Source organism: Furipterus horrens, unplaced genomic scaffold, assembly GCF_987537825.1.
Source record: "Furipterus horrens unplaced genomic scaffold, mFurHor1.1.pri manual_scaffold_5, whole genome shotgun sequence".
NCBI classification, from domain to species: domain Eukaryota; kingdom Metazoa; phylum Chordata; class Mammalia; order Chiroptera; family Furipteridae; genus Furipterus; species Furipterus horrens.
The window spans coordinates 116,732,116-116,753,210 of NW_028327175.1; the positions used below are offsets into that span (position 1 = coordinate 116,732,116).

Below are 21,095 nucleotides of genomic sequence, written 5' to 3' on the forward strand. Positions count from 1 at the left end.
CCGGGGTCGCTCGGTAGGACTCGGAAGGCGGGGACTGACTCCAGGAAATCCCGCGCTCTCCCACCTGCAACTTCACCTGTGGAGCGGCGAGAGTCCCCGGGCCAGGGACAATCTGGAGCTGGCGAGCCGTGTCTAGAAAGTTCTGGGTTCAACTTTCCACATATCTGAACCTGCTCTCACTCTCTCTACTTACTCCTTGACCTGGAGATCTGAGGCTCCGGATCTTTTTAAGAAATAGAAAAAGCTTTGTTGTTTAGGTTATGCAAGCATTGCATGCTTAGTGTGGAAAAGAAAATTAAGAAAATATGGAAAGTTATAAAGGTATCGATATCCACAAAGCTGCCTCCGTCTGCTCAAATGTCACTCCCTGAAAATGGTTTTCCCTAACTCTGTAAACAGCACATACACACCCACGATGGCTCTGCCCTGTATTATTTTTCTTCCTTTTATCAGTACCTGACATATCTGTGTAATATGTTTCTTATTACTCAACTATGAGCTCCATGAAGTCACACTGTTTTCACTGCCTACTCCCAGGACCTAGAATTGTTCCTGGCACAATATTTGTTGGATAACTGAACGTTTAAAATATTCCTAATAAAACCATTCAGAAATAAGCACTGTTAATATTAATACGGTAGTCCCTCTATATCAGAGTTCACTTATCATGGCCTCACTGTGAAGCAAGATTTTTAAAAAATATTATATTTAATTATCGCAGATTTTTTGCTATATTGCGGGATTTTGCGGTACTGTATACATATGTTGTTAAAGTTACGTAGGTTTAAAAGTGTAGAATATGTTTAAGAACATAAGTAGTGTTTATAAAAGTGGAAAAGGTTAATGAGGGAGTGGGAAGGTTAATAAGGGACTGGGAATGGTTTATAAGTGTGTGGGAAGGGTTTATAAAACCTTAAATATATATATAAATACTAAAATAAATGTAAGGTTGCTACTTTGTGGATTTTCACGTCGCAGGGGGGTCTAGAACGTAATACCCGCGATAAGTGAGGGAATACTGTATTTTAGTCTGTCCTTACAGTTCTACATCTATGAATATTTCTTCTTTTTTAAGACTATTTTTAGAGAGAGGGGAAGGGAGGGAGGAAGAGAAGGAAAGAAAACAATGTTTCTCGCCATTGGCTGCCTCCTGCACGCCAACTCAGGCATGTGCCCTGACCAGGAATCCAACCTGTGACCCCTGGGTTTGCAGGAGGATGCCCAACCCACTGAGCCACACCAGCCAGAGCATGAATATTTCTAAGATAAACCTGGACTCATTCTATACAAGTAAAGTTTTTTTTTTTCCTTTTTATTGAATTTATTGGGGTGACACTAGATAACAAAATTACACAGGCTTCAGGTGCACAGCTCCAGAACACATCATCTGTACACTGTATTGTGTGTCCACCACCCCGAGTCAAATCTCCTTCCATCACCATCTATCTTCCCTGTACCCTCCTCCATCTAGTAAAGTTTTGTTGACTTAAGTCTATCAGGGATATTTTTCCATATCAGCATCTATAAATAAAAGAATTCATCTCTTTTGCGAGCTGCATAGTATCCCAAAGCATGGAAGTCCCATATTTTATTTAAAGCCCTTTACTCTTAGATATTTAGTTTCCATTTTTCTGTATTTCTACATACACCTTGCTGCATTTGCTTGAAGTACTTACTGGAGGGCATGAGCCAAGACTGTTCTATGAAGACTGCTTAAGTGAATGCTACTAGGCTCCCCCTCTCTTTACTGGCCTCAATGGAAAACCACATGGGGAAGAAGGAACTTGGAAGTCCCCTTTTACAGGTATGGGCCTTTCAGTGTTCTTCCAAATCCCTCTGTTGGCAAAAACTAACATCAAATTGGCTAGCAAAGGAGAAATGTCTATATGATCCGGCCAACTTCATTATCACAAAGCAGGACAAAAAGAGTGTAAGAGAAATTTGTAACTCATACACCTGCCATGTATTCTATTGGGCATTGCTGGTAGATGATAAATTATTTGTATACAGGTATTTTGAAATTGACAACCTAATTGCACCTTCTTTTCCTTCTGATAGTGTTTTAGTTTTTTTCTAGCTAGAAAATATAATCTATAATTTAAAAAGTAAAAACCTTTTTCCATAAAAGTACATTCATTTCCAGAATTTATATTCATTATATCCTTAGTCTTATAGCATTGTCCAGAACTCCCGAAACAATGTTAGGACAGGAGACATCATTCTCTTGGTTAATGAAAATACTTTTAATGATTTATGGTTGTCGTTTGTCTCTAATATATAGCCATGCTCATATTAAGAAGCATCTATTCTCATTTGTAGCAAAAAGACTACTAGTTGTTCCCCAATATCAATTTTCCCCTTCTAAAGAAAGAATTGTTTGATGGCCACATATCCATTCAGAATAAAGAGTATATTTTCCCAGCCTCTCCTGCAGCTAAGTATGGCCATGTAATTAAATCGAAGCCAATGAGATGTGAGCAGACATGACGTATGCATCTTACTGGAAATGGATGGGTCGTATTTTTCTAGTCTCTTTTCCCCAATTCCTAGCTGGAATTTGGACGTAGAGGCATGGAGCATGCAGATGAGAGTAACTCCCAAAAGTGTCAAAACAATAAGACAGAAGGTGCTTGGACTCCTGCTGACTGTGAAGCCACTAAACTAGCCCTGGATTTATATCCAGGCAGGTGATGTGGGAGAGAAAGAGATACAATATTTAAGCCACTGTTATTTTGGATCCCTATTACAACCAGAATGTATACCCTATCTAGCACTACTGCTTACTACGAGTTCTTTCATTAAAAACAGAAACAAAGCCCTGACCAGGTAGCTCAGTTGGTTGGAAAGTCATCCCACTCACCAAAAGGTTGCAGGTTTGATTCCCAGTCAAGGCACATACCTAGGTTGCAGGTTCGATCCTTGGTCAAGGCACATACCTAGATTGCAAGTTCAGTCCTCAGTTGGGGCATGTATGGAAGACAACCAATCAATGTTTCTCTCCCTTCTCTCTCTAAAATCAATAAACACATCTTCAGGTGATAATTTTTTAAAAATAGAAATAGGATCTATATTTTTATAATTTTTCTTGTGGGAATTTCTGTCTTCTTGACTAAATGTTTTTTCTTATTTTTTTCTTTTGACTAAATGTTGATTCTTTTTTTCCTCTAGAAAATCATCCCGTTCATCTACATTTGAAATTTATTAATATAAAGTTGTACGTAGTATTCGCATTTGATTAAAAATTTTAAGGCCCTGACCAGGTAGTTCAGTTAGTTAGAGCGTTGTCCTTATTATGTCAAAGTTATGGGTTTGATCCTCAGTCAGGGCACATACAAAAATCAACCAATTAATTCATAAATAAGTGGAACAACAAATTGATGTTTCTCTCTTTCCCTTCCTTTCACTCTCTAAAATCAATAAATTTTTTAAATTTTAATTTGAGCCCCAGCTGGTGTGGCTTAGTTGATTGGGCATCATCCAGCAAACTGAAAGGTAGCCAGTTCGATTCCTGGTTAGGGCACATTCCTGGACTGAAGGTTTGGTCCCCTGGGGCACGTACAGAAGGCAACTAATCAATGTTTCTTGACCTCTCTTTCTCCCTTCCTTCTCCTCTCTCTGAAATCAAAAATCAAATAAATATATAAATATATAAATTTTTAAAGTTAAAAATCAGCATGAGCCAAGTGTCGCTGGTTCGATTCCCAGTCAGGGCACATTACTAGGTTGCACGTCAGGTCCCCAGTGAGAGGCAACCACACAGTGATGTTTCTCTCCCTCTCTTTCTCCTTTCCCCTCTCTCTAAAAATTAAATAAACAAAAATTCTTTTTTTTTTAATCAGCATATATATTTAAATCCTTGGTCTGGGATCCTGAAACGGAAGTTTTAATGGTGGTGGAGGAGCAAGCAGGCTAGGAGTCTGGGTTTCAATTGACTTTGTAGATCAGGGTTCCCATACCAGTCCTGCTATAGGCTGCCTACCTATGGCCCACCTCCAGACATTGTCTTGAGAAATACACTTCAGTCTTGTTTAAGACCCTGTTATTTTGGATCTCTGTTATTTGGAGTTGAACTGAATCCTGACTCACTACCTCATAGGGTTGTTATAAAGATTAAATGAATGAGAGAACAGAAGTAGACAAAGATTAAATAAATGAGAGAATAGAAGTAGACCACTTGGCCCAGTATTAACTCTTAACACACAGTAAGTGCTCAATAAAGAGTGGTTAGCCCCAGGGAATTATCACCACTAGGAACTTGTCATGAGCATGACCACAGGAACATAAGAGTATGTGAGAGGCTGCAGGAATTAGGCCCTCCAGGCATCTTTTCCACTTTCCCCTCTAGATTTCAGCCCAACTTTGTTCCAGTCAGTGGCCTGTTCACTTGTATTAATTTTCACAGCCAGCCTGGAACTTTATTAGTTGAGAACAGGAAAACTGGAGTGCTCTAAGAGTTGCAGGTCACCGAGTACTGCATCTGGAACTCAGGCAGGAAGTCATATGTCACAGGCTGGACTCAGAGCATGAGCATGAAGGTGGACCATCCTCATAATCTCCCATTCACCACCCTCCATGAGACACCATGGAGAAACCTCAGGCCACCATCCCACAAGCCTCACCACTCCAGCTTCCCCTCCCTCCCACCAGGGTTGTCATTGCAACTCATGGAACATCAGTCTCTTCATGGCAGGACATTTATTCATTTTGTTTTCCTAGCTTATAAGATTCTGGCCCTAAATTCTTGTAAACTGGCATCTTGTCATTCTTCAGGTCTCAGCTTAAATGTTCCCTCCTTGCATGGGCCTTCTCTATCAGTTCCTAGAATCCTTCATTGCTTAACCCAACCTTTCTTTCTGGCATTTGTCACTACCTGAAATTAATGTATGTGTCATTTATCTGCTTGCCAGTCTCTCCCACTAGCACCAACCTCACGAGGACGATCTTGTCTGGTTTTTTCATCATTCCTCAACATTTAGCAAAGAACCTGGAACGCATTCATTTCATATTTGAAAAATGAATGAGTGAATGCAGCAAGAACCCTATTTAACGTTTCCATGCCTTTTACCATCCCCTCACTCGCACTAGCCTCCTCAGTTTACCCGGATCCCCCTGAAGAGGACCACAGTCTCCTAGGCCATTGTCACCCTCACGCCTGGCTCTCACTGGCAGCACCGTCAGGCCCTGCTCCAGGTTCAGAGCACGCTAGTGTCAGCGGGCGGTGTCCGGTGCAGATGTTGGGACTCTCCTGGTGCTGCCTACGAGCCGGCCATCACCAGAGCCAAATGTGGCCCCGGGGCTGGGGCTGCCTGGGTCTCTGGGACAGCAACGAGATTCTGGGGCTCCGCGCGAGAAGTCGGAAGTGGCGCTGGCCCTCCGTCCACATTCTATCTAGGACGGCAGGAGGTTGGCATCTCTGTGGTAGGCCCAGAGCAGGCTCTGAAGGCTCAGGGGCTGGCGACGAGGCCGGGAGTCCAGCCCCTGGTCGTTGGTTCTTTCTGCAACTGACACGAGATGAAGGGGAAAAAGGAGTCAAGAGTGTCGGGACAATAGCCCCGTCAACTCTGAGGCTTGGGTGCACGGATAGGGGGTGGGGTGGAGGAGTCCGCTCGCCTGGACATTTGATTGGCTAAAGGCAGAGGGAGAGGCAGGGCCTTCCAGAACCGATCCTCCCGGCGGTGAAACAACCCGCTGTTGTTGGCTCCCCGAGACCCCAGTGAGTTATCAGACCTCACGGTCTGACGTGGTCCCTCAAGCTCCAGAGGCGCTGTCCCAGGCAAGCGCTGTGAAGCCGGCGGCCCTGCACGGTGCGGGCTGCGTGGCCAGCTGGCCCCTGAGCATCCTCAGGCAGGAGCTGGGCTGAGCCTATGGCCACACAAGAGAGGACAGGAAGCCCAGAGGAAATATTCTCCCATCGCCCTCCTCCTGACAGAGCAGGTGCAAGTCAACAGTGAGTAACCAGGTCGGGTCCTGCAGTGCCCTGGAACTGGTATGTCAGGTGTGAGAAGCAAGGAGGAAGCAGGCTGCACCTCTAAGCCTTCTCAACCAATACCCAGAAATACCAAGATCCTGGTGACCTCCCCCCCTGCTACTTCTCAGTGACACTCCATCAGTCACCAAATCATGAACACCCCTCACCCTGACATTCTAGACCCTTCCACGATGCCCCAGCTACATCCTGTCTTCATTGCTCTTGTCAAATATTTTCCAAGCTGCCAACTTCCCCTCTTAAAATGTTCTCACCTGGTACATGCCAGAATGGTGACCTCTGGATGGACATCTAGGAAGGACTGGACAGAGACCTGTGGGGTTCTTGGAATCACATCCCTCTGCACTGTGCTATGAAAAGGGAAAACAGTTTCTCCTGGATACGGTGGTCTATGAGATCTTCATAGGCCAGAGTGAAGCCTTTAAATGACTGCTTGGTTCATTCAACAGACCTCTTAGTGGTTCAAGTCCTGACACACTAGCCATGCAGTCCAAGGAAGCAAATAGCCACTGTGCAAATGAATATACTGTGCTAAGCTTGTACCGAGTGATGACAACACCCAGTGTTATTTTAAGTCTCCTTCCCACCACTGTCTCCATTAGAAAACAAACTCCTGGGGATAGCAAGCCTGCTTTATATGTGGGAGCCCCACTAGCCCCTCACACTGAGCCAAATAGAGAAATCCCATTTCTGGCTGTGACCGGAGCCATGAAGACAAGCTGAAGGGAGGAAACTGCTTTTTCTCACCAGCAACTTAACCCTAGATCCCAATGAGATGTCCCGGACACCACCAGGTCTTGCCTAGGCTCCGACTAGTCAGCAGCTTCCTGGTATCCCAATGATTATATGCTCCTCCCTCCCCTCATCTCCAGCTGAGTCCAGCACCCCAAAAGTTCAAGTCTACTGTCTGTCTTACTCTTTTTAGACAGCCCTGCCTCATAATATCATGCATTAATTAGACAGTCAATAGTTGTTGGGGTGCAAGGAAATAGAGGTATTCTTTACATGGTAAAATCCTAGGCCCTGTACCTCAGCTTTCAGCTCTCTGGTTGTATAGCTTTGGGAAAGTTAATGGACTTCCCTCCCAGCCTCAGTTTCCTCATCTATAAAACTAGGATAAAACCCACTGCTCAGCGTTGTGGAGAGTAGAGGTGACATATATATATGGTGCTTGGCCCCAAGCCTGGCAGGGCAGCTGCTCGACAATGGCAGATATTATTACTATTCCCAGTCTGCCATCCCGTTCAAGCCACTTGGTCCCTTAGGAGCTGGGAGCCAACCAGGGCTGCAGCTACCCTGGTGGCTCCATGATCCAGAGACAGGCGGGGTCTCAATGACCTCCCTGATGCCGACATCAAGGTCAAAAGTGCATGTTATCTTAGAAGCTAAGCTGCAAATCTTGGATAATAAGCAGGTTGAGCCCACCCCTCCCAGGACAAATAGGAAAGAATGGGAAGTAGAAACTACAGAAGTCAAAAAGGAGTAAAATAACCATGCGTAGGTGAGTAAGACAAATTATAAAAGACATGTGTAAAGAGGCCAAGGAGAGAAGTAGCAGGAACTGGCAGCAGCCTCAGAAGGGACCAGGAGGGACAGTGATCCCTGGCAAGGGTGGAATTCTCACTGGATTACCAATAGACCGCAGGAGAAGCAGATGGAAAATGTCCAGTCACAAAACTCGGACCCAGGGCCTAAAATAGGAGACAGGGCAGGCAGAAGACAATAAGTATGAACTCCCAAGCTGGCTCTGCCCCACTCCTAGCTCCCAAAGAGCCAAGGGACATTCCAGGACTCTGTGGGCAATGCCCCTGGGGTGAAAGTGAGGCAGCAGTAGAGTGCCCATCAGGGGATCCACAATTCCAGAAGTGGCTGGTTGGATTCAGGTCTTAAAATGTCTCTATGACCCTGGCTGTGTAGCTCAGTGGATTGAGTGCCAGCCCGCAAAATGAAAGGTCACTGGTTCGATTCCCAGTCAGGTCCCATGCCTGGGTTGTGGGCCAGGTCCCCAGCTGGGGGTGTACAAAAGGCAACCTGTCAATGTATCTCTCACACATCGATGTTTCTCTCCCTTTCTCCCTTCATTCCTCCCTCTAAAAATGAATAAATAAAATCTTTGGGCAGGGGGAGACCCCTCTCTGTGCTAAAAAGCCTCTGCCTGGAAACTTGTGGTCTTTACCATCTGGACTGGGCTCCAAGCCAGGTCAAGGTTGGGGAAGAGGGTGCCCAAGCCCCAAGAGTGATGACTCAGGGATGCCTTAGTGAGGACACATGGTGGACCCAAGAGCCTCCCACAGTCTGGGGTCAGCCACCAGCAGCCCCAACCTCCCCAGATCCCCCTACCCCTACCCATCCCAAGATGGAGCAATAGGCCATGACTTGAATTCCAAGGCCTTTAATTTACAGCTAGCCTGCCTGTTCCTCACCCTAACTCCTCACAGTATTGCCATGCCCTACCCCCATGCCAGCACCTCCCAAATTCCCTACACCCCCTCTCACTGCCAATGCAGCTGCCCTCGTTCCTCCCCAGGGCCTGGCCCCTCCCTTTGGGCCTCCTAGGTGGGAGCAGGTGGGGGTGCCGCAAGAGCGCCTGCTGCCCCTAGCATCAGCATGGCCAGGGCCTTGGGCCCTGTGGTATGGATCTTTTCATGCCGGTGCAGGTTGGAGCGCCTGCTGAAGCTCTTGCCGCAGAGGGGGCAAGAGTAGGGCCGGACGCCACGGTGGGTGCGCTGGTGGGCGGTAAGATGTGAGCTGTGGCTGAAGCTCTTGCCACAGTCAAGGCAGTGGTAGGGCTTCTCCCCAGTGTGCGTACGGTTGTGTGCGATGAGATTGGAGCGCTGGCTGAAGCACTTGCCACACTCCGGACAAGGGTAGGGCTTGACCCCTGTGTGGGTGCGCTGATGAGTGACTAGAGCTGAGCTCTGCGTGAAGCACTTACTGCAGATGGGACACTTGTGGGGCTTGGCGCCTGTGTGCGTTCCCTGGTGGGTGACCAGGTCCGAGCGGCGGGTGAATCGCTTGGCACAACGGTCACACACATAGGGCTTTTCACCTGTGTGGATGCGCTGGTGCTGGATCAGCGTAGAGTGGTGGCTGAAGCTCTTCCAGCAGGAAGGGCAGGTATAGGGCTTCTCGCCCGTGTGGATGATCTGGTGCTGGATGAGGTGCGAGCTGCGGCCAAAGCACTTGCCACAGTCTGTGCAGGCATAGGGTTTCTCCCCAGTGTGCGTGCGCCGGTGCGTCACCAGGTGGGAGTGCCAGCTGAAGCCCTTGCCACACTGTTCACACTTGTAGGTCTTCTTGCTGGCATCACCATCAGGGACCAGGCCCTCCTTGCTGCTCTCAGGAGCTCCTGTCTCCCCTTCACTGGGTTTCTCTGAGAGGTCAGTGTCAGACAAGGCTGGTTCCAGCTGTCTCTCCTCCCGGGGACCTGGCTGCCCATCATCTTTGGCTGGTCCCAATCTCTGGCTGCTGGCTGCTTGCCACCCACACTGCAAGATGTCCTCCTGGGCTGTAACTGCCTTGGTCCTGAAGGACTTTACCTCCCCAGGGACTGCTGGAGATGAGGTCGGCTCTTCCTTTCTCACCTCCTCCACTCCTGGTAAAAGGGTTTCCAACCAGAAAGAAGCTTTTGTGAGGGGACCCAAGATAATTCTGGAGATTGAGAAAAGGGCAAGGACCTGAGGGGAACCTGGGAAATGAGAGCCACCCTCCGCAGAGGAAGAAAGACTAGCCCCATGCCCCAGGAAGGGCCATGTCTCTGCACCCCACAGGAAACAGCCTGCACTGACAAGGGGCACCTGGGAGTGACAATGACAACCCACTGCCTACCCACCACCTCTGAACGCACCTCTCTTCTCTTCATCTCCTGTCTGCAGGCACGAACTTGAGGCCTCACCCTTGCCCTGCACTTGGGAGGCCCAAAAAGTTCTGCTGAAGGGAAACCCTGCCCAAAAAGAGATGCAGTGCTCAGTGACAGGTTCCTGGGCTGCCCAGCAGGAGACACCACCCCCTGAGAAGTGACAGAGCAAAAGGGGAATGGGTGCAACTGTGGAAACACCAGGTAATACCACATGAGCTCAAAGACTGCTTGGGGTTACATGTCCACCCTCTCGAGGAATCACATTCCAGAGTCACCACTAGACACATTTTCAGGGCTGAGTCAGGGCTCTGCCTTGTTTCCCTGAATGAGCACCAGAAGCAATGGGAGAGGGACTAGGCCAGCTCGGCTGCCAGCAACCCCCTTCCTCACACAGCCCAGCAGTGGGCCCAGCAACATTGGAAACCAAACATAGTCTCCCACTTCTGCACCTAAACCTTCCCAGGACCATCAGCAAAAAGGGTTCCTGGGGGAGGGCCAGGGGCAAAGAAAGGCCAATAGGAAGGCCAAGAGGGGCCAGGGACACTGACCGCCCAGAAGTCAGGGACAAAAGTGCCATTTGCCAAGTCCCTAGGCGAGAGCCCGAGAATTCTGGTCAAGTCAGTAAGAGAGCAGAGGGCCTGGCCTGCGCACCCTGATCCAAGCCCCATGAGAAGGGAATGTGGTGGACAAACTAGGTGGTTTAGGTTGTTGTGAGGCCTGTTATAAGGTCAAAATGGATGCTAAGTTCCCTCTGATCTCCCAGGACTTGCCCAGACCTGCTGATCTGGGCCCTGGGAGTGTTAACAACAGGAGGTAAATAAACCTGAGATAATTAAAGGAGTGAACAGGGTGGCTGGGATCTTGGGGCCCACCAGGGATAGGGGGTTTGGGTGTCAGCCCCAAGCTCTGCTTGCACTAGCAGATGTGCAACAGATGTGTTGACAGACTCACTGCATGAATGAATAACAATGAATGAACACTGAGTTTTCCATAAGATCTCATAAATATCTGCCAAGAAAACTACAGCCTGAAAGTGAGGAGCCAAAGCCCTGGGACATAACTGCTTACTGTGATACAAACCAAGAGAGCCAAGGCCCTTTTGAGAATACGACATTCCCCTCAGGGCAAATGTTACTAACATCATGTCCCCTCTACCACAGGCATGCAGCCCTGACCCCAGAGCCAAGTTTTCTGCTCAGACACTTCTAAAGCTGGGCTTCAAGAAAGAAGAGGGTGAAATCACAGAAAAAAGCACTACAGAAGAACCGAAGAGAAGCAGAATCTTTAGGTCAGCACTATCTAATAAAGCAGCCAACTAGCTACATGTAGCTATTTCAGTTCAAATTTGAGTTGATTAAAATGAAATAAAATTAAATATTCAGTTGCTCTAGCAACATTTCTAATGCCCAACAGCCACATCTGGCTCATGGCTACCATCTCAGCCCATATTCGGAGCATGCCCATCATTAAGAAGGTTCTATAGAACAATACGGTCTATGTGAATGATGAGATTTTAGGCCTTGGAGAGTTGGGAGATGATGGCAAGACAGACCCCACCTCTGACTTCCAGGGCCTCAGGAAGCAATCTGCCCAGCACAAGTGCCAGCCCTTACCCAAGGCCAGCCCATTCCGCTTCTGCACGACATCCCGGTAGAAACTCTGCTGCAGGTGGTCCAGCCGCCCCCACTCCTCTCGGGAGAGGTACAGAGCCACATCCTCAAAGGTCACTGGCATCTGAAACAACACAAAATGCCTACTCTGCAGGACATGCCAAGACACGGTAGAGGAGGGGCCTGATGGAGCCAAGTTGAGGCCAAGATAAGATCCTGCTCCTAAACTGCCGCCCAGGTCTGAGGGTGAAGCAGAAGCCGCCCAAAGATGGCTTTTTTGGGACAAGAATAAGGCAACTGTGTACAGCAGAAGACAGGAGACAAAAACAAGAGAGGCCTTCTTTTCTGACACCACAGACAAAGCTCAGGACCTCCAGCAAATTCCCCTCCAGCCTCCACCCTTGGGTCTGGCACCGAGATCCAGAGGATGATTCAGTCAGGAACACTGTCCCTCCATGCCTTTCTATTTCCCTCCCAGCCTTGGATAGGGGCACTCACCTGGGACCAGGCAGTGAGGAGTGCTGCAGCCATCTGCCGGTCTCTGGTCCTGCCCTCGTGGGAAAGCACAGGGATCTGGGGGGAGGGAAGGACTGAGAGAGGAGAGAGGTCCTCAGGGAGGCCACTTCATTTTCGGGTCCTGCTGCTCCCCAAGCGAGCTCATGCTGGCAAACCCACAGCTGCCTCAAACCCCACCCCAACCCACCAAGAAGAGGGTCAGTAGGCTCTGAGGATGTGCCAGGGTGGCCCTAAGAGGCAAGTGAGCAAACATCCAGGCTTCTCCCCTCCCCACCTGGGCTATGAGCCTCCACCTCTACTCACAGCTGTTGCCCAGGAAAGCACCTCTCTCCACATCCCTGTCCTCACCTCCACCAGGTAGAAAAAGAGCTTTCTCCTTAGAGCCCTGGCTTAGGCACCTCCAGCTCCAAGATTCTTGATCCATGTCCTCCTGTGACACACCCTCAGGGTGCAGCTCTTGCACCTCTGTCTTAATGTAGGGTGACTCCTGAGCGGCTCCCAAAGGCACCATCTCCTTTGACTTGGAAAGCATTTCTTGACAAGGATGTCCATGACCTGGAACCTAGGAATGGTGGCCCCCATTAACACTGGGATAGAGACTGGGAGACACAGCCAAGCTCCATGTCCTCCACAACCAGGGGTCCCTGCAGGGGCAGGCACCTAGTGTGGCCAAACACACAACCAAATACAAGACACAGCTTGAAGGACTGGCCTTGCTTCCTTCTCCCATCCCCAGGGACCTGTGTGTCTCCTGTGCAACCGCACAAGGGAAGGCCCTGCTAGGTGTAGGCAGACCAAGTGCACACAGGGCAGCTGCCTGTTTCAAGTCAAGCCTTGCACTTCTAACAGTAGTGTGGATTATTATTGCTTTTTAAAAGTTTTTTTTAAATTTATTTTCAGAGAGGGGAAGGGAGAAAGAGAGGGAGACACTGATGTGTGAGAGAAAAATCAGTTGGCTGCTTCTCACACGCCCCCAACTGGGGACTGGTCTGGAACCCAGGCATGTGCCCTGACTGAGAATCAAACCATCATCCTGAGCCACACCAGCTAGGGCGGATTATTATTCTTAATATATAAAGAAACCAAGTGTAGTGGGCTGAAAATCCAATGACTGATATTTTTTCATTTTTTTTTTTTTAAGATTTTATTTATTTACTTTTCAGAGAAAGGAAAAGGGAGGGAGAAAGAGAGGGAAAGAAACATCAATGTGCAATACATTGGTTGCCCCTTGTACACCCCCAACCAGCTACCCAGTCCACAACCCAGGCATGTGCCCTGACTGGGAATCGAACCGGTGACCCTTAGGTTCACAGGCAATACTCAGTCCACTGAGCCACACCAGCCAGGACCTGATATTCTTATAAAAAGAAGAAAGGACATAGAAACATGGAGGAGGCCATGCAAAGGCAGAAGCAAAGATTGGAGTGATGCTGTCACTCCAAAGACACCTGGAGCCTCCAGGAGCTGGGAGAGACAGGAACGATCCTTCCCTACAGCCTTGGAAGGGAGCTCTGCCAACACCTTGCTTTTGGATTTCTGGCCTCTATAACTGTGAGAGAATAAATTCTAGTTGTTTTAAGCCACAAAGTTTGTGATCTTTTGTTACAGCAGCCCCAGGAAACTAATACACCCAGGCTCAGAGATCAGACAATAGCCCAAGATCATGGGGTGGCTCGGCCAGGATTTGAACTCAAGTATATCTGGCTCCCAAGTCACCCCTAGTGCCACGGTGTCTTTAAGGTGACAGGGAGGCATCATGTGGCCTTGGGCCATTTCTGGCCTGACTCAATTTGGTTGGAGCAGTTGGAGTATTTTGGTTTGGAGAAAAAAGTCCAAGGGTGCCACAAGTGTGCCAAAGCCTGGTGCCCATCTTGATCTGACAGAAGGAGAACTCCTCTCCAGCTCACCCCCTTCAGCACCACCCCACCCAGTGGGACTTCAGGGTCCTCTAAACTCATCCCCGCTTCATTACACCAGCATCAGCCCCATCCTCTGGGAGAGCAAGGAGCAGGCTTTAGTCAGGTTTCTGGGGCTCAACTCTAGAGCCGCTCCTCACTAGCCACTCAACCCCGAGCAGGCACCGCCTCCACCCAAACCTCAAGAGCCTTAGTTAAGTCACTTCCCTTGTACTGGGAGGCCCTTGGTGAAACCTCATTGTTATCCACCACACGGGGACTGGCCAGCCTTCTGCTGGGAACTCATGCCTATCCCTCTTGTCCTCCCCCCACCTCCATCTGTGTTAGGGTCTCAAAGGGAAAGACTGCAGGCCAGGAGTCAGAGTGCCTGAGAGCCGCCTGGGTGAGGCAGCCAAGACTCAGCTGCTCCACTTCTTGCAAAGATAACACATGACAAAGAGCTGGCTGCTCCAGAAAGTTCTGGATAAACACAGAACAGTGCCTGTAATTATTATTATTACTCTACTGTGTGAGCTGACAAAACCCAATATCAGCAGAGAATGTCATGAACGTGTGAGACCTGGTTTTACAAAGGCATTGTGGAAGGGAAACCAAACAGTGGTAAGAAATCTTTGTGCTTCTATGGCAGGAAAAACATAAAACTAATACTTGATTTGTATTTGTACTTAGAAACCACCAGAATTACTAGGTGAGGGGATACAGGTCTCTCTGACGTACGCCCCAGTTGCTGTGGGTGTTCTTGTATTATGTGTTACAATCATGATCTCCCTCCTGCAGGCTGAGGAACCACTTATAAAGGACTCTTGTGCCCATTATCTCCTCTGAGCCTCCCAACCACCTAGGTGAGACAGATGGAACATGGTCCACATTTTATAGATCACACTCCTGGTTCCCAGAGGCCAGGGTACTTGCCCAAAGTCACCCACCTGGCTGCAACTGACTCATATTCTGATTCTAAGTCTGGTGACTCTTTTCCCCACAGGTTGTAATTATACACACACACAAAGGCAACAAACAGAGGAAGGCCTAGATGCTCAGACCCAGGCTGAAGACAGTATGTGGGAGGGCGGGGGACTGAAGCGTCTCTGTGTGCTCTGGGTGCTGTTCAGAGAGCTAGGCTCACCAGTAGGACCCCTACACAGCCTAACTGCTACCTCACGTGGCCTTTGGTCTGCTGACTATAGAATGTACCAGGCCAAGCAATGTAGTTCCGCACAAGTCAATTCCCAGGTGGAAGGTATTTCCCATCATACCACCCTCTCTTCATTTCCCCCTTCACCCCCACCCACCAGCCCTAGACCCCAGTGGGTCTAACTCTTCCACTGGTCCAGATGCCTTGCTATGAAGATCCTGTCCAACTCCAGTTCCTTCCAGAGCACACTTCCCTTACCTGGCACCATGTCCATACCTCTTGGGCTCTCTCTTTGTCCTGGGGAGCCTGGATGCCTCCACAGTCTGCAGACATTTTCTATCTCAGAGCTACAAAGCACAGCTGAGTTGTTTCTCCTTCTGTTGGCCAAGTACCCTCCAGCTTCTGGCCAGGAGCCTGGAAGAGCAGAAGAAAATCAGCTAGCACCTCCTGGACATCTCTGAAGTGCCCCAAAAATCCCATGTAAGACCAGACTCATCCTTGTTCCCAATAAAAAATAAAGCCTCCTTAATACCATCCACTGGTCGCCCTCTCTGTTTTTTGGTCCCTCACTTCTATAGAATGCTATTTTGTATTGTCCCCTTTGTCACTGAAACAAAAGCCCTGCATCTCAGAACAACCAGCTCAGGGAAAGCCAGGGCTGACTAGGAATCTGTATCTCCTGTCATCAGAAGCCAAAAGATGTGCAGCAATCCTACAAAACAGGTGCTGCATGGGGCCCCAACTGCCACAGCCAACTCGGCTTAAGAATCCAGGCCCTGCCATCTCCCTGGCCCAGGACACACATACACCCTGTGCTCTGCCTGACTCAGCCTTTCCTGGGATCCAGAAATTGAGCTGCCCACTCTCCTTGCAGCTGTAACCTACCACCTGGTCTCAGGAATCCATCCGGTTCATGGTCTTGGACAAAGGATGTCCTTCCCGTCCTTCCCCTTCCCCAACCTGTGTCCAGGCTCCCTTCTCTCCAAGCCCTCCACCTTTGACCCCGTCCCCTACTGCCAGCTGGCTGCCTGCGCTGCTCTCTGGATCCATGTCCCCTTCCCAGCCCCCCATCCTCACTGAGTCGGAGGTGGATGGGACACCTCAGGCAGCGGAAAGAGGGACCCTCCCCTGGGAAGGGATTCTCAGCAGCCTGCACGGGGGGAAAGGGAGACGGGTGGAGACTGGGATTAAGGACAACAGGAAGTCCCTCCCAGATCCTGTTCCCCACTTAGCTACAGTCCTAGAGAGTTCCTGGCTTCCAGGGTTCCGGGTTTAGTGTCCTGAGCCCAGTTGCACCTGCTCTTGGCCAGGTCACTGCCAGATCCGCACTGACAGTTCCCGATCACTTTTCCGGGCACATACTACTTGTGATGCCAGCCAAGCGGGAGTGCCAGTATGCAAAAATACATTTTATGGAAGCATTTTTATATTTGACATTTCAGAAAGCATCGTAGCTGCCCTCACAGGAAGAAGGGCACTTTGCTCTGTGGAAGGGTATGATCCTTTTCAGCACCCTTCAGGGCTTCTAAAGGTCTATAGGGTTTCCATGAAGACATCCCTGGATTTTATTTAAAGCCCCCAGACTGGTTCTCAGGTCCTCTGGGTTCCCCGCAAGACTGACACAGAATTCTCTCTCCATAAGAGGAAACTTAGGAAACAGAGGCCTAGGATCTCCCCTCTAACCCACTGCCCCCCCATGCTCTACACCTCCAAAAGATGTGGGATCAACCTGATTTTTCTAGAGGCCCCCTACCCTCAGATACCTCTCAAGGCTAGCGTTAGTGAGGGTAAAGGGGTCTGACCCAACTATCCATGGAGTCCCAGACCCTCAGACAGCCCTGGTGGCTTCATATTCTACCTCCCAATCAGGAAGGGAATGGGGGCCAGCCCTGGGGTCAAATTCCAGGAAGGTTAATTCCTCCAGGAAATGTTCCCATACCCACCACCTTCAGCCCATCGGATTCCTGTGAGATGTATCCACTTCACCCAGTAAGACAGGCATGACTGGCCCCTGTACTAGCCCACAGGCATGCTGCAAGGGCTCACAAAGGTTTAATTTTTTTTTTAACTTAAGTTTCCAACATTTAAAAAATTAGAAGAATTCTCATAAAATTGATTTTCTTGAAAAATGAGAACACCTGGCAATCCTGGACCCAAATTCCCCACATTCAAGGCCTGCTCTCAGATTGCCACTGCAGAATTTTGAGTTTGTAACTCTACTTTTGGAGTTAAACATGTTTTAGGAGTCCGAGGATTCTGATCCATTCTATTGCCACTTCGATGAAGTGACCAACCCCTAGGGGTTTCCAGGTGTTTTAATCCTCAAGGTAAAGAGCGATATACAAAGGTACAGCAGACGTCAATATTATTTTCAAGCCAGAAAGAGCTACAAAAGGAGAATAAGCCCTGGAAGCCCTGGAAAATATGAACTGCTTTGTCTGTGAGCATTTCTCCATCAAGGAGGAGCACAGCCAGTGTCCAGAGAAGGGACCTTGCTCCTGAGGTGGACCATTTTCACCCATGGCAGTCCCAGAAGTGCACCGAGTTCAAAAGAGAGTGGGTGCATCTTGATTTCAGGGCAAAAATTTCTCTACCAAACAAAAGAGACACTTCAGGGATACTGGGGAAGCCCAGAGATTTGGGTTTCACTAGAGGATTACCTAAACTAGACCTAATAAAGTCTCAATATTTATTTAGCTGTTCAAAAATCTTTATTGAGTACCTGCTATATGACAGACATTAGCCCCTTCTTAGAAATGAGAAGAAACCTTTCCAGGGCTGACTGTAGGACTGAGCAGGTCTAGCAGGAAAGGCTCTCATATTTGCTGTGTGGGAATTTGTCCCTGAAAGAGTTCAGAACGGCACCTAGGCAGCTTGACTAAATAAGTAAAACAGAGATCAAAACCTAAATGCATCCAGCAGCCAGGCAGTACCACAAATGAGCAGTTCTGTGGGTGTTAGACCAGAGTGGGGAGGGACTTCAGAGACCTCAAGAAACCATATTTTGTTTAAATGGGGCAGATAGGGCCTAGTATTGTCAAAGCTTGAGGATTTTTCAAGAAAAGCCAAAAAGAATTAGATTTCTATGTGAAATGTCCTGACTTTTAAATCTTGATGACTAGATTTTTTTAAAAAAGAACTCCATATAACTCCAGCAGAAAACACCTGCTGCCCAACTCACAAGCCACCAGTTCAGGGATGTACTCACCTCAGGAGCCTGTCACAAGGATAACTAACATGGATGAAGGTGCTTATTGGAGCTTCAGGCACGGGAAACACAAATGCCAACTCTGATATCAGGCAGCTTCATTGATCTTGATTAAGGAAAAAATGCTACCTTTAGGAAATAAATCATGATCTACCCTCAGAGACTGGCCTGACAGCAAACTCAGGTCTCAAAGAGGTCTTAACAAAAAAAAAAAAACCACCCAGAATAATAGGAAATAGAAACAAGTATCATCTCAGTAATAAAAGCAACAACCTTGTACTAATGAAGGCGACCCAGGCTAGAGACAGGGCAATGTAGATTATCTATCCCTTAGGAAGGAGACCACAGGGGTAAATAAAGGAATGCGGGAGAGGCCAAGAAAAACAGGAATAATCGAGTAAACAGCAGAGAAAACGTTAACCATCAAAATAGAAAAAGAAAGAAAGAAAACCAGCATAAACGTTACAAAGGATGGGTCCCAGGAATAAACGTTTTTCAAAGAAGAAGGAAAATAAGAACCCCCAAGGCTGCTGGAGACCAGGTTGTGGGAGCTCACGCGGCCGGCGGCTCTCTCACCCCCAGAGGCGCGGAGTCGACCCCGCGGCGCGGTCCCCTAATGCGAGGCGACCGAAGGGTAAGTGTTCGAAGCCTCGGGAGGCTCGGGAGGCCAGTTCTCACAGTCGATGCTCCCCAGCTGCCCAGCCCAGAGGGTGGATGCTCGGCGCATGTAACCCAGGCAACGACGCTGCCCCGCCCCTCGGAGACGTAGGTTATTGGCTGACACCCCTATGACCCCGCCTCCCCACCGCAGTACCTAGCTACCCTCACCTCCGCGTCCCATCCGCGTCCCATCCGCGCCCGCAAGGGGCTACAAGGCAGAGTAGGGTCAACGTAGCGCCTTCTGACCGTGGCCAGTGTGCCGGCGTTTCCCGTCCGGCTGCCTCATTCCAACTTCCGGTTTTCCCGGCTCTCTCGTGGCGCTAGCTGTGGACTCGGGTGTCGGGGCAGGCACTCCCAAGTCCTCGAGTGGGCTGGGGAAATCGAGGCGGTCTGCACGAGGGAGCCAGCCCGAGAACGCCAGCGCGGGGCTACCATGCTAGAGACCCGGAGCACAGATTCCCGGCCCAGCCTCCCGGAACAAGGGTCTCCTCCGACACCCCCCTGTTCTGAATTTTGTTTCAAAAATGAGAGTGCTGCTGACCTGCCCCAACTCTGTGTGTGTGTGACACATCTTAGAGATTGTTCAATAGAGAAAATACAGGGGAAAAAACCATGCAGCGTGTCCAAGACAAACACAGCTGAACATCAGCTAAAGCGGTGGAAAGATTTTATTCGATAACTGACAGTAGGGAAAGAACTGACCATCATCCAATTTGGGCGTTTAGGAAAGGGAGAATGAAGGAGTGAGAGAACCGAGTTTAGTAGAATCAGAGAAGTGAAAAATCACAAAAAGCCAGTCAGTGTAGATGTGATTAGGCCAGGTGTGTCTGCTAGCTGTGAGCTACAGAAGTCAGTAGTCTATCCTCCCATGGAACAGAAGACAGAAGGCCTGTCCTTCCTGGCGAATACATTTCAAAGGAATGACTCTCAGGTCCATGACAGATGACATCTGGGTTATAAGAGACAATATATTCACAATTATAAGCTCTTTTTAGTAAATGGGAGGTCAGGGGCCAATCATTAAGTGTTGGCTAGAACAAACAATAAATTTTCCTGGCAGCAGCCTTGAGCTTTTTCAGGCAGGCATATTATTGGCGGGGGTGGGGGGGTGGGGGGGTGTTCTAGGGTCATCCTAGGCTTATGCTGTTAGAAGCCAGGCCATAGTTTGGTCAAGCCTCTTAGTGCAGTTTTGGACGGAGTGCTTGTGCGCCAAGGGTTCTGCAGTTCTCAGGTGGTGCCTTACTGTTTTTTTTTTTTTTTTTAAACTATGGCATATTCCATTGTATGGCCATATCAGTTTCTTTAACCAGGTCCCTACTCACCCCCCAATTCTTGATGCCCTTGTGTGGCATCACTACCCAGCAGTTATTATCCTGGAGGCTTTGTTCCTTCCTAGTAGGTGAGCAAGACTGACATCTGATCTTGCAAACAGGGTAGGCAGAGAGGCTGCCAACCCCAAGCCTGGCTCCTGATATCAGCCATGATGGTGGCCTGGGAGACTTCCCACCAGAGTCACCTTTTCCTGCCCTGGGCAAGCTCCAGGAGGACAGAAGTCTTCTTCCTAGGCAGCAACATCGAGTGTTTCCTTCCTTAACTGTCAAGGCTGGCAGTTTTAGCCTCAGCCAGGCAAACCACCAAACTTTCCAAGGTAGACTGAACATGTTCCCCGAACACCCTCATCCCACCTTCCTGAACACACTCTCTACCTGGGAGCTAAAACAGTTTACACTACAGGGAAGGAAAGGACACTGTTGAAACTAAGCTCAATAGTCACTCTGGTTGGCCTTTTGAGAGTAAATTATTTTTCCTTTAGAGGTTAGTAGATTTTTAGAAAACTAAGACACTGTCATCATCCCAAAATACCTGTAGCTGCTGCTGCCACCACCTAATACTATCTGATACCCAGTATCCCTCAATCTTGGATGGAGTTTAAGGCTACATTCACTCATGTAAGACACTGAGGCTGCTGCAAATGGGGGCTCTCAGAAGGCTTTCTGACAAGCTCAGCATCAGAAGGCCCCTACTGGAGGCCCCTCACAGGAGTAGATGGCAATGGCACCCAGGAACCAACCCTTGTTGACCTTTTCAGCTGATGTTTTCAGCTCTTCATCCTGCTGCAGACTCTGACCCCCACCTGCCATCCCTCAGGCTCACTCCTCTACATATGTTGTGGTCTTTCACAAGAATCTTTTATATTCCATTCACTCT

At 48.8% G+C, this 21,095-nt stretch overlaps 1 protein-coding gene and 1 long non-coding RNA gene across 11 annotated transcripts; both read right to left on the bottom strand.

Annotated features, from left to right (window-relative positions):
* Positions 1-4,678: 4,678 nt before the first annotated feature.
* LOC150009382 (uncharacterized) lies at positions 4,679-8,264 on the bottom strand. 2 transcript variants are annotated; one of them, XR_016511362.1, is made up of 3 exons: positions 7,619-8,264; positions 6,241-6,336; positions 4,679-5,862 (listed from the first exon to the last, which is right to left on the bottom strand). It is a non-coding gene; the product is annotated as an uncharacterized LOC150009382 (long non-coding RNA). The 2 variants fall into 2 exon arrangements; XR_016511361.1 differs by having other exon boundaries at positions 4,679-6,336.
* Positions 8,265-8,362: 98 nt separating this feature from the next.
* On the bottom strand, positions 8,363-19,135 carry ZNF205 (zinc finger protein 205). 9 transcript variants are annotated; one of them, XM_090277144.1, is made up of 8 exons: positions 19,056-19,134; positions 18,228-18,333; positions 15,278-15,433; positions 12,320-12,533; positions 11,954-12,045; positions 11,459-11,579; positions 9,834-9,929; positions 8,363-9,581 (listed from the first exon to the last, which is right to left on the bottom strand). In XM_090277144.1, exons 3-8 carry the CDS (start codon positions 15,350-15,352, stop codon positions 8,539-8,541), a joined length of 1,641 nt encoding a protein of 546 aa, XP_090133270.1. In that variant the 5' UTR covers positions 15,353-15,433; positions 18,228-18,333; positions 19,056-19,134; the 3' UTR covers positions 8,363-8,538. The 9 variants fall into 9 exon arrangements, with proteins under 9 accessions (XP_090133270.1, XP_090133271.1, XP_090133272.1 ...); XM_090277145.1 differs by lacking the exon at positions 19,056-19,134 and adding an exon at positions 18,804-18,868; XM_090277146.1 differs by lacking the exon at positions 18,228-18,333 and having other exon boundaries at positions 19,056-19,135.
* Positions 19,136-21,095: the final 1,960 nt, after the last annotated feature.